The 15,890-nt window shown below is 39.9% G+C and overlaps 1 protein-coding gene across 1 annotated transcript in view; it reads right to left on the bottom strand.

Moving 5' to 3' along the window:
- The window catches only part of SPATA1 (spermatogenesis associated 1), an 18,529-nt gene extending 2,639 nt beyond the window's left edge, over positions 1-15,890 (bottom strand). The window contains exons 1-6 of the mRNA XM_075183986.1: positions 15,583-15,890; positions 9,482-9,588; positions 7,834-7,951; positions 4,077-4,130; positions 1,795-2,116; positions 131-272 (exon numbers count right to left, since the gene is read on the bottom strand). Of these exons, the coding sequence (XP_075040087.1) occupies positions 131-272; positions 1,795-2,116; positions 4,077-4,130; positions 7,834-7,951; positions 9,482-9,588; positions 15,583-15,639 (800 nt within the window). The 5' untranslated portion in view covers positions 15,640-15,890. The remainder of the gene's footprint in view (positions 1-130; positions 273-1,794; positions 2,117-4,076; positions 4,131-7,833; positions 7,952-9,481; positions 9,589-15,582) is intronic.

Raw genomic sequence — 15,890 nt, 5'->3', positions numbered from 1 at the left:
TCTTGATCAATATAACAAGTCTGATGCACCAATTTAGAAATGTAACTGTGTTGCCTAAATATATTTAATGTCAGAATGTCAGGAGCTGTAATAAACCACTAGGTAGCGAGACATAGCCCGCCATCGTTACCGCTTGTGGTGAGAGCGTTCAGTTTCGGCACCTAGGAGAGAATCCGAAATTCCGGAATCGCCAGTTGGATTTCTTCCCGTTAATTTCTTGGTGTCGCCCGAATTTGTGACTTCGGATGGTTTAAGTGCATTGGAGATATTTCCTGGCAACAGAATTGTAATATTAATGGCTCTGAAAGGTTTGCAGCATTGTTCTTCAATAGGGTTACAAACAGGAAGTGTGATGTACATAGTAAAAAGCACCCCCCCCCCCCCCACCCTGGATGATGACACATTTAGGCCGTGTATCCACTGGTGTTAATTTCATGCATTGTAGTAGCGTTTTTAAAGCTATCTCAAGGAATGTGAACAGGCCTGACTATAGAACCCACTGTTTTTAATGTCACTATAACCTTTCATGTTCTTATTAGTTCGGGTGTGTTGCTCTATTCATATGCATTACCATGGGTAAGCCTACAATCATTTAAAAATATTAGTAAAAATACTAGCTACAAACACTGGCTATAGCAGTGTGCTGGGGGATCTCTCTGTGTGTTTGTTCCTTTCAGGATAACCCCACCCTTTCAAGCACCTGCTATATAGCCTATAAATTGATTGAGCAACTTCCACTTCTTTATTTGTCTGAGAGGCATGCTGGTGCCAGTAGCTGAGGGGGAGTGCTGACATTGGATTGCTATTTGTAGGCTTCTGGGGTACCTCTTTGGTAAGTTAGCTCTCAATTTAAAAACACATATTTATGGCCCAAATATATGGTACTCTCATTGTTTAGAGTTAGGACCACCCTATCAGCAAAAGCGCCGTGAAGAGGCGGGTGGCTTTAACATACATTTGCAAATGTGTGCAACTAAGACTTTTGCATTTTTATCTACAGTAGAAATGGCAGATCTGTTGCTGGCTATAGCAGTGTGCTGGGGGATCTCTCTGTGTGTTTGTACCTTTCAGGATAACCCCACCCTTTCAAGCACCTGCTATAGCCTATAAATTGATTGAGCAACTTCCACTTCTTTATTTAGCTACAAACAGTGTCAGAAAACATGTCACGTTTTTATTTGCATTTTTGCGATGCTGGAAGAGACTGAATGGCCATATTTCATCCAATCTGACCACCTACGTATGTAGACAAATTATACACTGACCCTGTTGCTCTAAACTCGTGCTACAGGATCGGCCCGTGTGTCGCTGGCTGAACTTCTCTTCCCATAAACTCCTGTTTTTATAGAAAACAACTTGAATTTTAGACTTAATTTTTTTCTTTAAGTAACAAATACTCATAAAACAAAGACACTCATAACGATTTACATATAACGCAGCACAATCTTTATATCAAATAGCGTCAATTGCCCAAACGGACATAATGACTTACGCCTGTTGTGGACTTCTAGGGATTCATTTCTATATATTTACCCAGTTTTCAAGCATCACCTTTTGATACATTTGTTAAGCCTATTATTATTATTACAATGGAACTTGTACCACCTAATTGGGAGTCATCAAAATGCTGCTCTGACACCATGGTTTTGTAAATAATCTCAATCTGAAGGGTTTTGTACTTCACTAACAAGATGTAATCATCATGAGAGTTGGGTATGAGCATCGTAGCTGTAGGACTTTAAATAACTGCGCTCCCATGATTTGAGCATCTTTGATGTGCAGATAAAGAGGTACCGTTCATCAGAGGTGACATATTGTTGTCCTCAATCTGGACGTTGTACTGCTTTGCAATTGGCGCTCTTCCCTGTTGCTTCCTGTTCCATATGAAGCTTCTGCCTCCACTCTTCTCCTGAGCTGGTTGGGCTGTTATTGTTTTATTCTCATTAATGGGTGGATTTATTGGCTTGTCCCAGGTGGGATCGATGACTCTGGCTTCAGAGCGGTCAGATCCAGAATAATCGGTGTGATACTGGTGCTGATCTGGAGTGACTGTTGACCCATACGTGCTCCCCTCATTACCACCTCCAGGAAGTAGATATAGTTCTGGTTCACGTGCCTACACAGCAAGGAAAACAAATATGATTTCACGTCACCATCCCTACTCTTCATATATACAACATATAAGCTTTCATGCTGACAATGTTTGGTTTTACAACAGTTGTTGAACTACAATTCCCAGGAGGCTGTGTCAGCTGTAGTTGGGTTACAACCCCCTACCAAACTTTGCACCCAGGAACTGATTGCCTAACATTATGACTTCTGTTCATATTAGATCATAACTCATATGTTTCCATTTGCAATGAACAGCCTATGTTTTTGACACTAGGATACATGTTTTTATTAGAATTTGGAATTGGGAATAGATTCTGCTAATTATTTTAGTGCTTTTGACATGCCAAAGAAAGTATGGGGTGGATTTCATGGGCTGGGTGAAATAAAACCACAGTGGGGAAGGGGGGCGGGGAACATTTCTGAGTTAGGATGATCACTGGGGGGTAGTACTCTTCCACCATCCCTACATTGAACAGTTTAATGTCAGCAAGCTTATTTACCATTGCTTTAACCATGAACAAATGCTAAGCAACTGCTTTATTTTTGGTAGCAATCAGGACTGCCCTTGGGGGAAGAGGGTACAGGAGGTAGAAGCATATAGAGCATGAGTGATCAGTGATGGAAGGGGGCCCAGCTGCAGAGTCGTAACTTAAATTCTAGCGCCTGGGGTGAGAAACAAAAACGGCGCCCCCCCAAGCCATCAATTTTAACTAAATGGACCTAAAATATTCATAAACTGCACCCCCCTTCAGCCCTAGGTTGTCGCCCCTATCGCACAACCCTAGTTATTGCCCTGCCCAGGTGTATAAACCTTAGTAAATCCTGGCCTCTTTCACCGCCGATCTCTCAGGCCCCGATTTGCTGTTTGCTCATTACTTGTACGAGAGGCTGTTTGGTGCTATCAGTAACATCTAACGGACAGCTCCCAATATGCTGATTTGTTAATAGTGTCAGACTGGAAACTGCACAAACACTTTCATGTTCGACACTATTTACAAAACAGCCTGCACACTGGAAGCCGTCAGATTTCATTTTCTGCTACTGTACAAATAACAAGCGGAAACCCAACAGGTTTTTTCACAAAACCATCCATGTCAGGCATAAGTTCAGTTATATGTATATTTTTATTTTTCCTGTAATAGCGTGCTAACAACAACACCACTTTACAATTACTGTCGCCATGTGCAGTGCATATTTTACACACATCTTAAACACTTCTTAGTAAATCCCGACAATCTCGCCATAAATAACATTTCAAGTCTGCCTGTCTGCACTAGCCACTACTTTGCCATACAATAACTACTATGTTAGTTGTCCTGCCATACACAACTGCGCAGACTGAAGGTCTACTTTAAACACTAGCCACCAGATTGAGGTCTTCTTTGTATACTATTTACATTGTGTGCAGCTTTGTATACTAGCCACCATCAAGGACTGTATTGTAGTCACTGGAATGAGGGATGGGACAGATAGAGGCGAGCCCTGATTAGCAGGGTTTATGGTGGTTTCTGACGACAACCCTGGTGTTTAAAACAGTCCTAGCTAGCTAACAAGGGACCAAGATGAACCTTGAGTATTCAGCTAACTATCCACCAATACTACGCTGGCTTTGTGAGTTGGAGAAGTAGGAAACTGGTTCAAAAAGTGATTGGTAATCCATGATCAGTAGACATAGCAATGCAGCTTTCCTCTGGGCCCTAGGAATACAAGAATGATGGTAAGTGGGATAGCTCAAACTTCTGGGAAATGATTAAAGCCTGTTTGTGAGCTCCGAAAGGTTTGTGGACAACTGGGAAATGGGAACCAGAAGGTATGGAAGTAGATGCCATCTACAGAGGTCAACGCTCCCTTCTACTGACACCCGTACATCTGTGTATTCAGCCTGACAGCCCATTCCCCCAAGTAATGCCCCACATACTGATGGCAATTAATAAACATGTTCAAAACAGACTAAATATACTCACATAAGGTGGAGCGAATGCCTTTAGCTTCAGTTCATGTTCTTGCCTTGCCTTTACCTAGATGTTTAAAATAATGACATTGTAATGAAACAGATTTTACTTTTTATACAGAATAAAGCACCATTGGATGATGGTGACTACACTAATCAGAGTTTCCAATAGGAAGAGAATAAATTAATTTCATGGATGTTGAAAACATAAGTTCATCTGTCTATTTCTATATTTAAAGCCATAGTACCATGGGTCATACTTTCCTTCATAATATATAGTCATTTTGCAGATATGTCATGTCAGTAGTGATAATTTGGAGTCTTTATGCCTTATAAATAATATGTTTATTACATCCCAGTATTGGGTTGACATAACCAAATCTCCTAGTAAGCAAACCACAGTCCGGTCTAACGTTGTATGAAGCAATGTGATCGCCCTTTTCTCCTCAGTATACTTACAATGACTGTGAGACCCTTTTTGATGCATGAATGGTACTTTCTTTTCATGCTTTGTCTTTAACACTTGAATTTCCATGCATGCAAGAGCACAGATGCTTCTCTACTTTTAAGCTACACTTAAACGAAGACTACTTTTTATAAATGGAAGCAGCAGGGTTTATTTACAAACTGGATAGAGATGCAACACATTTTTTAATTAATATATGTGGCTGCCAGGTGCATACATTGGAATACGCCCCAAATTTCAGTATTTGTCTGCGTAGATGCTTTGTGTGTGTTGCTTTACAGACTTGTTGTTTGTTACAGAAATGTGTCGGAAACAGTAAAAACATCACTTTAAGGTCACGGCTGTTATCACGTTAGGTCGATCCCCTTAATTTGTGGGAGACTGATATATGACAACAACTAACTTATTACAGTAAGAGGAAATGAGAGCGACCTTTATTTGAAGTGTCCAACTTATAGTTTTATTTACACTAGTTCTGTGGCTCTAGTGTTTCTGAGACGTTAGAGAAAAGGAGAATGCAGTAAAATTAAGTTACTTGTGATATTCTGCTGTTTTTTGGCTGCTGGGAGTGATGTGAAGCATTAGGTGAGTAACTAACACTAATTATATTCTTTTCACTTAATTGGATGTGAGAGGGAGATTAGTATTCATTGTGTTGTATTACTTTACAAGGTATTACATTATATTGTTTTGGTAAGATGGTCAAGAATAATTTATTTAAAGGATATTAATTTTAATGTGGGTTATTTAATGTACAGTTTACGTTATGTCTTTTTTTTTTTTTTTACATATATGGACATTGTACTTTTCTATTTTTATCATCATGGCAGCGGGGGTTATTTTTGGGGGGGTTTTTTTTGTTCCCGAAACCAAGCATTTGGAATTCTTGCATTTGCCCCTGGAGGTGGTAGAAAGACTTGACTATTTTGAGCGAATAAAAGGACTCTGCAGACGCTTGTAAAAACAGGAAGGCTTCCACGAATGTATTTTCTGCAGCGCTTGAAGTCCATTAGAATTCTGCCTCACAAAAGGAAACCTTGTTTTTAGATTTTTACACAGGATCCGGTGAAAATGAGCTAGCACACATCTATCCCTGCCTTACTATGGCATCACCACTAGAGAGAGGTTGGAAGAATAAACCGAGGAGGAGACAAATATAACTAAAAGCATCTGTGCAACAGATGCATACACCACACATTGTGATATGTAGTATTACGTCAGAAGGTATTAATTCATCGTGAGAGGTCAACTTTATAGCATCACGAACTAAGGCCTCATGTCCACTGTCATGTATTTACGTGCATCATTAACGCATTTAAATCTCACGTAAACAAGTCTTTGTTTTTACTAGCTGTAAAAAACACCAGCCAGTAGGCCTAAGACAATGTAAAGCTCAAAAGCTCAGTCCATACTTCCTTAATTTATGGAATTCCCCTTCAGGAGATTCTGGGGGTAAGGTCCATTTTCGGAGGGGGCGTGACAATGCAATTTGTGTTCCCAATCCCCAGCCGTGCAATGACACGCTGAATTGTATCATTAAGGTCCTGCCATGCTCATTTCGGAAGTAAGTGAAGTGGTATCTGGGAGTCTAACTGTACTCTGTCAGACTCCCCAAAATTTGTGATTCTGCTGAAATGTAGGCAAGTATGGCTCAGTCATAGACTCCACTAATTATTTTGTAGAACACAGACATTTTGTGTTAACATGATAAGTGATTTAGAACTATCAGCAGCAGATAGCAGGAAACCAGAAAACAGCTCAGGGACTTGAGAAACAACATTTCTGGGATCAGCAAATATTTGGCCACAGAACAATAAAATTATATTGTTGGGATCCAGGATTGCTACCTCTAGCTGTTAGAAACAGGAGAAGACCCACCATACAATGCACAGTATTGCTTGGACCTTGTATAAATCATTTTATTGCACCTGCCACATACAGTGGAGGTGGCCGTATTATGGAGTGCACCAATATTGACAAGAATCCAGAAAGTATCCAGACACTAGGAAGTAGTCTAATTACATCACTAAAGCAGTTCCTGCAGACAGCCAGATTGTGTGCTGAAGCGGTATCCTTGTGCATTCAGCCCGTCATCTCTCTATGACGCAGAGGCATTACTGAGGCACGTGTAGGTTGTATTCTTGAAGATACCGGATCAGCCCACAGAACGACACTTTATTTATGACGTTATTTGTATCCACAGTTTTAAACTACATTAATAATACTGTGAGTATAAATGTGAAATTAAGTCAAAACAATAAGATAAACAATTACACTTAAAACGTTAGAGTACTTTGCACACTAGTGAATGGTAAAATAACAGTAGTGCAGAAATAGGGATAGCAGCAATACCACACTATGTCCCCATTTATAAGACTGCTTGTTCCTTTCCTCCTCTTATAGGAGGCGTTTAGCTCAGGAGCACTGTGCAATAACCATATGAGTAAAGCAAGACCACCCAGACTCCTCACCTGTCTGTAAGGTGGGTGGGGACATGTCACTATTATGCAAATCTTATCATCAAGCCCCACCCACTTCAGTAAACACTGAATGTGTAAGGGCGTTCTAACACAATTAGTTTATAAAATATATGTCTTCATATAAAGTAAAAATTTACTGCTGGCTGGAAGCTGCCATAATATTCTATATCGGCTTTTTTGGTAAGTTGTAGAACGGGTCACAAGCAAATAAAATTTAACGGTAATAGACATATTCTGTTCTGATTTTTATATCCGCAAATCATGTAAATACTTATTAAAAACAAAGGATTAAAAACAAAACATTCCGGGCATGGGCTGTTGCTAGCCGGATAGTGCACAGCATATATAAGCAACACAAGTCAACAACTTGGCATGTGGAATAGATCTCCTAGAAATATTACAACATCAATGATCAATCAGTAGATGACGTTCTGAAAAATATATATATTTTCTGAGTAAACAAAGCTGTTCCTATAATTAGAGGGAGTTAATGCAATACATTTAATCCATGCTACTACAAAACAAAATATATTTTAGATTAATTTCGACTTCAAGGATCAACCTTTGCACCTCTCTTAATAGGGCAACCAGCTGCAGACAAGTAAATGAGCATATTTAGGCAATTATAAACACTCCAGTCATTTCATATACATTATTCAGCTCGTTATAAACAGCCAGTGACATATATTATTAATGTCAAATAGTGGCTTTACTTGCACTTTTTCAAACACAACTTGTTTTTGTTGTTTTCTCAGGATGTAATGGTTAACAAAATGTGTTTTCATGTATTAGACAAAACAGAATCCAGGATTAAAATACCTTACCACCGCAAGGCTGCTTCCAACGCATTTTAAGAACACAAACTTGTCTGTGACAGCATCTTCCCCCAGGAACTCGGCAAGGCTCTCCCTCAGTGACTGCAGCTTCATATCAGGAGGCACCCTTAAAAAGATTACACAGTTATCTAAAGTGTATTACTGCTGCAGTTTATCCCACGCATGCTACCATATGGTTTTTAGCAATAATTGGCACATGAGTGGATATCTTTCAATTTTGCCACGCAAGGACACAGTTAAATTGGGCATGTTCCGTGGCGGGCCCCATGAATAGACTGGAAGGGCACAATGTTTCCACATACACAGATTGCTAAGGACATCAAGAAACAGGAACTACCATCCAGCCCACACAAGTCAGCAGATGCAATTGCAGTTTGATGGGACTGGGCAATTATATTGGATGGTTATACTGGCCATTAGCAATGGGTACTAAGAGCACATTTCTAGGCTTTAAGTAAAGTTCTAGATGTTAAATCATTTTTGTGTTAGATTTGGAAAGGCGCGTAGCGGCACACCTCTGCTGACTTCTTCATGTTTTCATGCCATATAAAGTTTGAAAGGTCAGAAAGGAACAATGAAATTAGTGTAAAAAAGACTGTTTTTTGCTTTTGCGCACTTGGGGTTAGATTTACTAAACTGCGGGTTTGCAAAAGTGAAGATGTTGCCTATAGCAATCAGATTCTTGGCCCTGATTCATTAAGGATCTTAACTTAAGAAGCTTCTTATTTCAGTCTCCTGGACAAAACCATGTTACAATGCAAGGGGTGCAAATTAGTATTCTGTTTTGCACATAAGTTAAATACTGACTGTTTTTTCATGTAGCACACAAATATCAACTTTAAATTTCAGCGTACAAATAAGCTATCAAGTATGCAGTCCATGGACTTGTGTCATACTTGATAGCTTATTTGTACACTGAAATTTAAAGTTGATATTTGTGTGCTACATGAAAAAACAGTCAGTATTTAACTTATGTGCAAAACAGAATACTAATTTGCACCCCTTGAATTGTAACATGCCCCTTGTTATTATTTATTTAGTGCATTCTACAAAATTATAACTAGAATCTGATCGGTTGCTATAGGCAACATCTCCACTTTTTCAAACCCGCAGTTTAGTAAATATACCCCCTGGTAGCCTTATAGATAAAAATATACAACAATCAGCTTATGTTAGGGGCATAATTGGTAATTAACCAGGGCCCTAGGGAACAGGAGGGGGGAGCTTAAGCTTCTTTATATTTGCTTTCCTTTAATTGCCAAACAAACTAGTATTCTTAGCTCTGCTGCTGAACAGCAATCCCTGCTAATCTTATCAGTGGGTGATAGTTCCTGGCTATCACTGATGATTAGTTGCTGGGAGTGAGACCAGCTGGGAGAAAGATGAGGTTTGGATAGAGCAGAGGGTCAGTAACTACTTATACCTAGCAACAGGTATTTCTCTGCATTTTAGGCTTGTCACCAGATAAAGATATTATTATAGCACCAGATAAGGCTATGCATTTTAGGCTTGGCACCAGATGTGGAAATGCAGACTAGGCACCAAACATGACCCTATACATTAGACTTTGCAATTGAATACGGGGATCGTAACACGTTAAGAGAGGAAACTGAGTTGTACTATAGAAATGTGTCACCTTATGAATCCAAGTGAAATGAATCTCCAGATCACATCGATAGGAACCTTATTTAACTTAGGGTTCCATAGATCCTCCGGCACAAGATAGGCATGCAGTTCAATCAGCTGTAATAAAGACAATCATGTTAAACAGGTAACATACAGTTCTGGACAGGGCATTAAGCGGAAGCAGATTTGTCCATTAGTGTTCTTATCAAACTGGTTGGACGTAGGAACCTAATTTCATAGACAGGTCTGTTTCACATAAGATATTGTGTTTCTGTTTCCATTATAGTTGGGTGTGTTAACTTTTGTTGAAAAACTTTAATGCTCTGATTAGATACAGGTTGGACCAGCAATGAGAATATTCTAAATTCTGCTTTCTACAGGTCAGTGAAGCCTTGTGAGTACTCTAACATTCTAAATGTTAAGCTGGGTACACACTACAGATATTTCGACCAACTTTTTATGCCGAGTGATTTTACATGTGATCGATGGTCCAATTGCTTGGCCCATGGACTGCATACACACTAGTCTTGTTTAGGACGTTAAAGGGAAGAGCGGACGTCCCTTTAGCGACTTTTTACAGTCATGTTGTCGTGAGAAATGACTGTAATTTCATACTCACTGTTGTGGATCGGTCGGAAGTTTATACACACTACACAGTGGAAACGAGATTGGAACGAAAATATTAAACGGTACGACCAACCAAATGAGGCGTTAATCGTCCATTTGGGCAGACTTTCGACCATCGTGTCACTGCACACACTGACCCGACTTTTGAACGAGCGGTCGTATGTCGGCTGTTTGAGCCAATTATTGGAAAAAAACAGTGTAGTGTGTACCCAGCTTTAGCTATAAACATACCCAATTCAAAGATTCTTACACACCAACAGGACCCACGCCCTAGGAAAACTGCCCTAAACATCTGATAAAACAAAAGCAGAAAGAGCTAAACTGCTATCTGTTTCCTTTGGAAAGACTACAGGCAGAACGCAGCATACAAAGCTCTCATATCTACCTTCCTGTAAGTGTAATGCTGCCCCCAACCTCAATCCATGCCAGGGTGAGCAGTACATACCTTCCAACACTCCCAGCAAATGGAACAAAGGTCCTGACTATGGGAACAGTTGGACAGTCCCCTCAAATCGGGCCTGTCTTGCCTGAAACGACACAGCTTGGAAGTATGGCTGAACCAGTATGCATCCAATCAATTTGCTAGGAACCAGTAGTGAGGTACTGGTTCCTAGTGAATTGATAATGGCTGCCTCTACTGTGTACAGGTGGCAGGTTTGCTTTAAGTGAAGAAGCAGACAGTGTAAGGTTGGGTACACACTACAGGTTTTTCAGCTGAATATTGGGCCAATCACACGAAAAACGACCGTTCGGCCTCATATCGCATTAGTGTTTACGTTCCATTGATGAACGATTATCAATCCAAAGCACATCGTATCTTTTGATTTGATGTTATAAATGAACTAAAAATCACTAGCAATAATGGAACGATGTTGTTCCAATTCCTCAGTGTGTATTCGATCACGACCAGCAGAGTAGGCAAATCTCTATGGAGTTTACAATCTTTTCAGCTGATGGTTATGACAAATGAAGAGCACAGATCTGAAGGTAAATTTTGCAAAACGTGTATAGTGTGTACACATGAATCGGCATGATGATCGGGACTTTCAGTCGTTAGTAAAAAATCATTACTGATATAGCATCGGGAGAAATTGTCTGTAGTGTATACCCATCCTTATATACACCTGTCAGCAGACAATTTGTGAAACTTGCACACACATGTATACCCCTGCTTGGGTACCCAAGACTGAACAGAAATAAAGTGCAGTGTACTATCTTCTGGAAATCTTACAATATGGTGTATCAAATTGTGGGAGCTATTTCCTGATACAGAAGAGAGCAGCTACTTTGACCAGGAGGAAGACTGAGTGTTTAGAGGCACGTGAAAATCCCAAACTACATGCAATGTTACCCTGTTGTTGATGTCTTACAAGCTATAGCATCATGACAGTCTGCACTGACACAGCAGAATTACCCAGTAAGGATGGATAGAACATTACTTAGGCAAAATTAGAAAACAAATCACATTGCTAAATTAAAGGGTCTCCCACATGGAAGATTCCCAGATATCAATTAATAACACCATCAATGAATTTCAAAAAATCCTGCATTGTTGCAAAAAAAGATGTAAAATATAGAAAATTAATTTATTAACCATTGTTTACAGTCTCAGGTCTACACTATTGGCAGCATTGAGAGCTTGTGTGTAACCTGATTTTTCAGCAGGTTACACGGGATCAATCTGTGCTGACAGGCTGGAGAAACCCGAGACTGGTCTACCCTGCAGCCCTATTTGTAGTCTATAGTAAACATGATATCAATATACACGGACACTTTTTTCAACGCTTTAGGCATCATACTACGTGCTCTATAACATTCAGAAAAACTGACACCAAGTTTATTATAAAGATTTTGGGCCGGATGCAGATTTGGTCACAAATTAGGTGTAATTTACACTATAAAAAAAAAAGCAGGACGTAAAAATAGCGTACTTACACCCGTTTGATGAGCCGGATGCATCTTAAGATACATGCAGGACTGCACCAAAAGCACCTGCACCAAGCTTGCACCAGGCACACAACACAGTAAGCGGCAGAGTCATGTTAATCTGTGCGGGCGCATACGTGTGCACCCACTTTCTAAGTGTGTGCTAAGCGATTTCACCCAAAATACACTACGCATCCACAACTGAGAAGTGTGGGCTCATTGTAAGACAATGCAATCCAGCCAGCAACTGGCTTGGCAACTGAACAAACGGTTCAATACAAGTGGTCCATCCACACGTGGTCAGATTAGGCAAAAGTAGAAAACAAATCACGAGTGGTCCATCCACACGTGGTCAGATTGCCCACTCTTCCCTTCAATGGATAGATCGCAGCTGTGTAGGCAGAATCAGTGTACATCTTTGGAATGTTAGGAGATGTAAGGCAAAGAAACTACAGATCTAATTGACTTTAAATATGTCAGATTTAAAGGGAAAATACTGTGTACAAATTTATACTCTAAAATCATTCTGCAGTTGAGCTGCATACTGGTTTTTCTGCCCAGAGAGAAGAAAAACTATCACACAGAGGCTCCAACTGAACAGTGAAAGCTGTATGAAAGCATTAATGCATGGCCAGATTTAGCATTCGGCACAATAACCCGTGCCAAGGGGCTTCAGAGGCTTATAGGCAGCTCCCTCCCGGCAGTTAAAGGTTTATACAAAAGTTTTGAGAATGACAGAAATATTATTTTTCACAAAGCCTGCTGCAAAGCTTTTATGATGGCAATTTGCATATACTCCAGAATGTCATGAAGAGTGATCGGATGAATTGCAATGAATTGCAGAGGTCTCTAAAAAGAAAGGTCAACACTGCAAATTTTGACTCTTTGCATTAACTTAATGTAATTGTCAATAAAAACCTTTGAGACTTATGAAAAGCATATAATTTTACTTCAGTATACCATAGCAACATCTGACAAAAAAGTCTAAAAACACTGAAGCATCAAACTTTGTGAAAACCAATACTTGTGTCATTCTCAAAACTTTTGACTGTACTTTTACCAGGAAAATGAACCAAGGGAGTAAAAAGAACAACAAGTTTGAGAAGTGTATAGTGCCACTATCTCCTGCTCAATAATAGGATATGTGAAGTGTCAGTGTTTTTTTTTATAAGACTGGTGTCTCTAAAAGCATCATATTTTAAAAGCTCAGAAACATTTTAGGAGAGTTTTCATGCTTTTATATGTCAAAAGCTTTTTAAAGCTGATGTGTGAGAGGCTGTAGTATTTTGGATTCATTTGAATGTACTTACAGAAGCTTTTTTATTCTTTGTTAGGTGAAAGCGTGACATGAAGCATCAGATGCTTTGGAAACAGCTAGTGTGTCGGCAAAGATCAGACCCCACAGACTTTAGTGATAGAATTAACAGTTCATACCAACTTTTCACTTATACATAAAATGCAGGTGTAACACCAGCTTAAAAGACATGTGACTTGCGGACTGGACACAGTATAGAGCACTATGGGTTGTGTGTCTACAGGATTCAATTATATGAATACAGTCCTGTCTTCATAATAAGTCAAATTTTCACATTTATTGAATGTATTTGTTATTCCATGTCAATTTTAATGTGAGGAGTTTGTATGTTCTCCCTGTGTTTGCGTGGGTTTCCTCCGGGTGCTCCGGTTTCCTCCCACACTCCAAAAACATACTGGTAGGTTAATTGGCTGCTAACAAAATTGACCCTAGTCTGTGTGTGTGTCTGTGTGTGTGTGTTAGGGAATTTAGACTGTAAGCCCCAATGGGGCAGGGACTGATGTGAGTAAGTTCTCTGTGCAGCGTTGCGGAATTAGAGGTGCTATATAAAAAAATGATGATGATGATGATGATGATGGGGTGGATAGGACAAACGGGATCCAGGAAGTGAACAGCTCTGGTCCAATACACCCTAGGGTTTGCAGTGCCAGATAATAGGAAATGGGGGCAGGTGACAAATAGTTTCACACAGCATCTACTTTTGCTACTGAACGGTGGCCCAAATATCCTATCAGAGGCCCTAGGCCACAAACTATCAATGTAGATTTTTTTTGTTGTATGTAGATCTATGTTTGGCAGGAATATGTTTCTCATGGATACTAGTAAGCTTGTTTGGCTATACCGAAAAACATTTCAACACAAATGGCTCCGATTGCAACAGATACAAAAAAACAACTGCTTGAGGACATGAAACGGAGGCACTGCACAAATGCCTAGATTGACGTTAAAGAGGTTTACAGAGCAGGCTGGTGGTGTTTATGGAGGGAAAGACGTTTGCACCTGCCGATGAGAGGTTTGGACAGAGTGAGGGTGCTCCTTGTAAAATACAGAGAAGGTGCACCCGTGAAGCAGTGCACAAACAAGATTTTAATATCAAGATAGATCAGGCAGAGATCAGGTTTCGTCCTCTGCTTTTAACGGGATGCATCTGGTGCCTTTTAGTTTGGCTCTCTGGTCGAGCGGCAGGAGGTGCGTGGTCACCTTAAGAAATAGAAAAGTTTTCTTTCCAGTGAAACCAAAGCATAGCTTAAATTGGTGTGGTCATAAGAGGTCAAACCTCTGGTCACTATGAAGTTAATGTTATTTAGATATTATAATACCATGGGGTAAATGTATCAAACTGAGAGTTTTTTACGGCGGGTTTGAAAAACCAATCAGATTCTAGCTATCATTTATTTAGTTCATTCTACAAAATGATAACTAGAATCTGATTGGTTGCATCTCCACCTTTCAAACCTGCTGGAAAACTCTTTGCTTGATACATTTACCCCCATATCTGCCAATATATCAAAATTATTCCCAGAGTACTATGCCAGATTGTGTACCGTATCTTACATGAAATTGCTTTACGCATCCCCAGAAATGTGGCTACATATGTGCCCATGCAGATTTGCACGAATCTACGCCTGGCTAGGTGGGATGGGGGCATTCTAACGTAGGCAGAATACAGGAAGGTCGTATTCGCACAATTGCGAACCAATGCGGACTGTGACAAAGACAAACATGCACCTGAGAAAGCCCTTTTATTTGTGGGTGGTCAGAGGCAGGTGCAAATAGCAGACGATATGATAACGGTCCTCAGCATTAGTAAACCGCTTGTGATTGTCTTAGCAGTTTTATTGATGTCTAAAAGCAAATACCTATGCATCAAATAAATTAAATGGTTAGATTTAGGTACAAGTGGGATGTAAGTATACGTGACATATGTCTGGCGTAAACCGCATATGTTACGGTTTCTGAACCGTAAGATAGTTGCCCCGGCTTTTTAAGAGAACACAAATTATGCCTGCTATTTGGGGGCCAACTACAGTCATCTCTGAATCTGTCCCTTAATGTACAGCTGCTCGCTCGATACTGAAAAACATTCTAGGGACAAATCTTTAGGTCCTAGGATTGTCCCTGGAAATTATGGACTGCTGTTTATTATGTATTATTATACATAGTGTCCCATACATTGTATTTGCTCCTCATCAACACACAATTAAAAATAAAATATGAAGCATCTAAACAATCTGTGAACTTACCCCTGCTGTCGATGGTCTTGTCTCAGTCATTGGGGTTTGAACTTGGTTGCTGTCCATGGGGGATGAAAACTTGGAGTCACTTTTTGCATCCCGGTAGCAATTGATTAACAAATCAATCAATATTTTTCATTCAGGGTAAAAATTATTCAGAGTATCCGACACTGCAGTGTTCAGGTAACAAACACAGTGAGCATGGGTACAAGGCTGACACACCCTAATTGCACAGGCATTCTCAGTATGTAACTGCAGGTAAATTGCATCACAAATCAAGATAGGGTTTGTTTTGTTGTGTGAGTTACAAGTTTGTA

This window comes from Mixophyes fleayi, chromosome 8 (assembly GCF_038048845.1).
Source record: "Mixophyes fleayi isolate aMixFle1 chromosome 8, aMixFle1.hap1, whole genome shotgun sequence".
Taxonomy (NCBI): Eukaryota; Metazoa; Chordata; class Amphibia; order Anura; family Limnodynastidae; genus Mixophyes; species Mixophyes fleayi.
The sequence above is the reverse complement of the archived record's forward strand: the minus strand, read 5'-3'. Positions and strand labels throughout refer to the sequence as shown.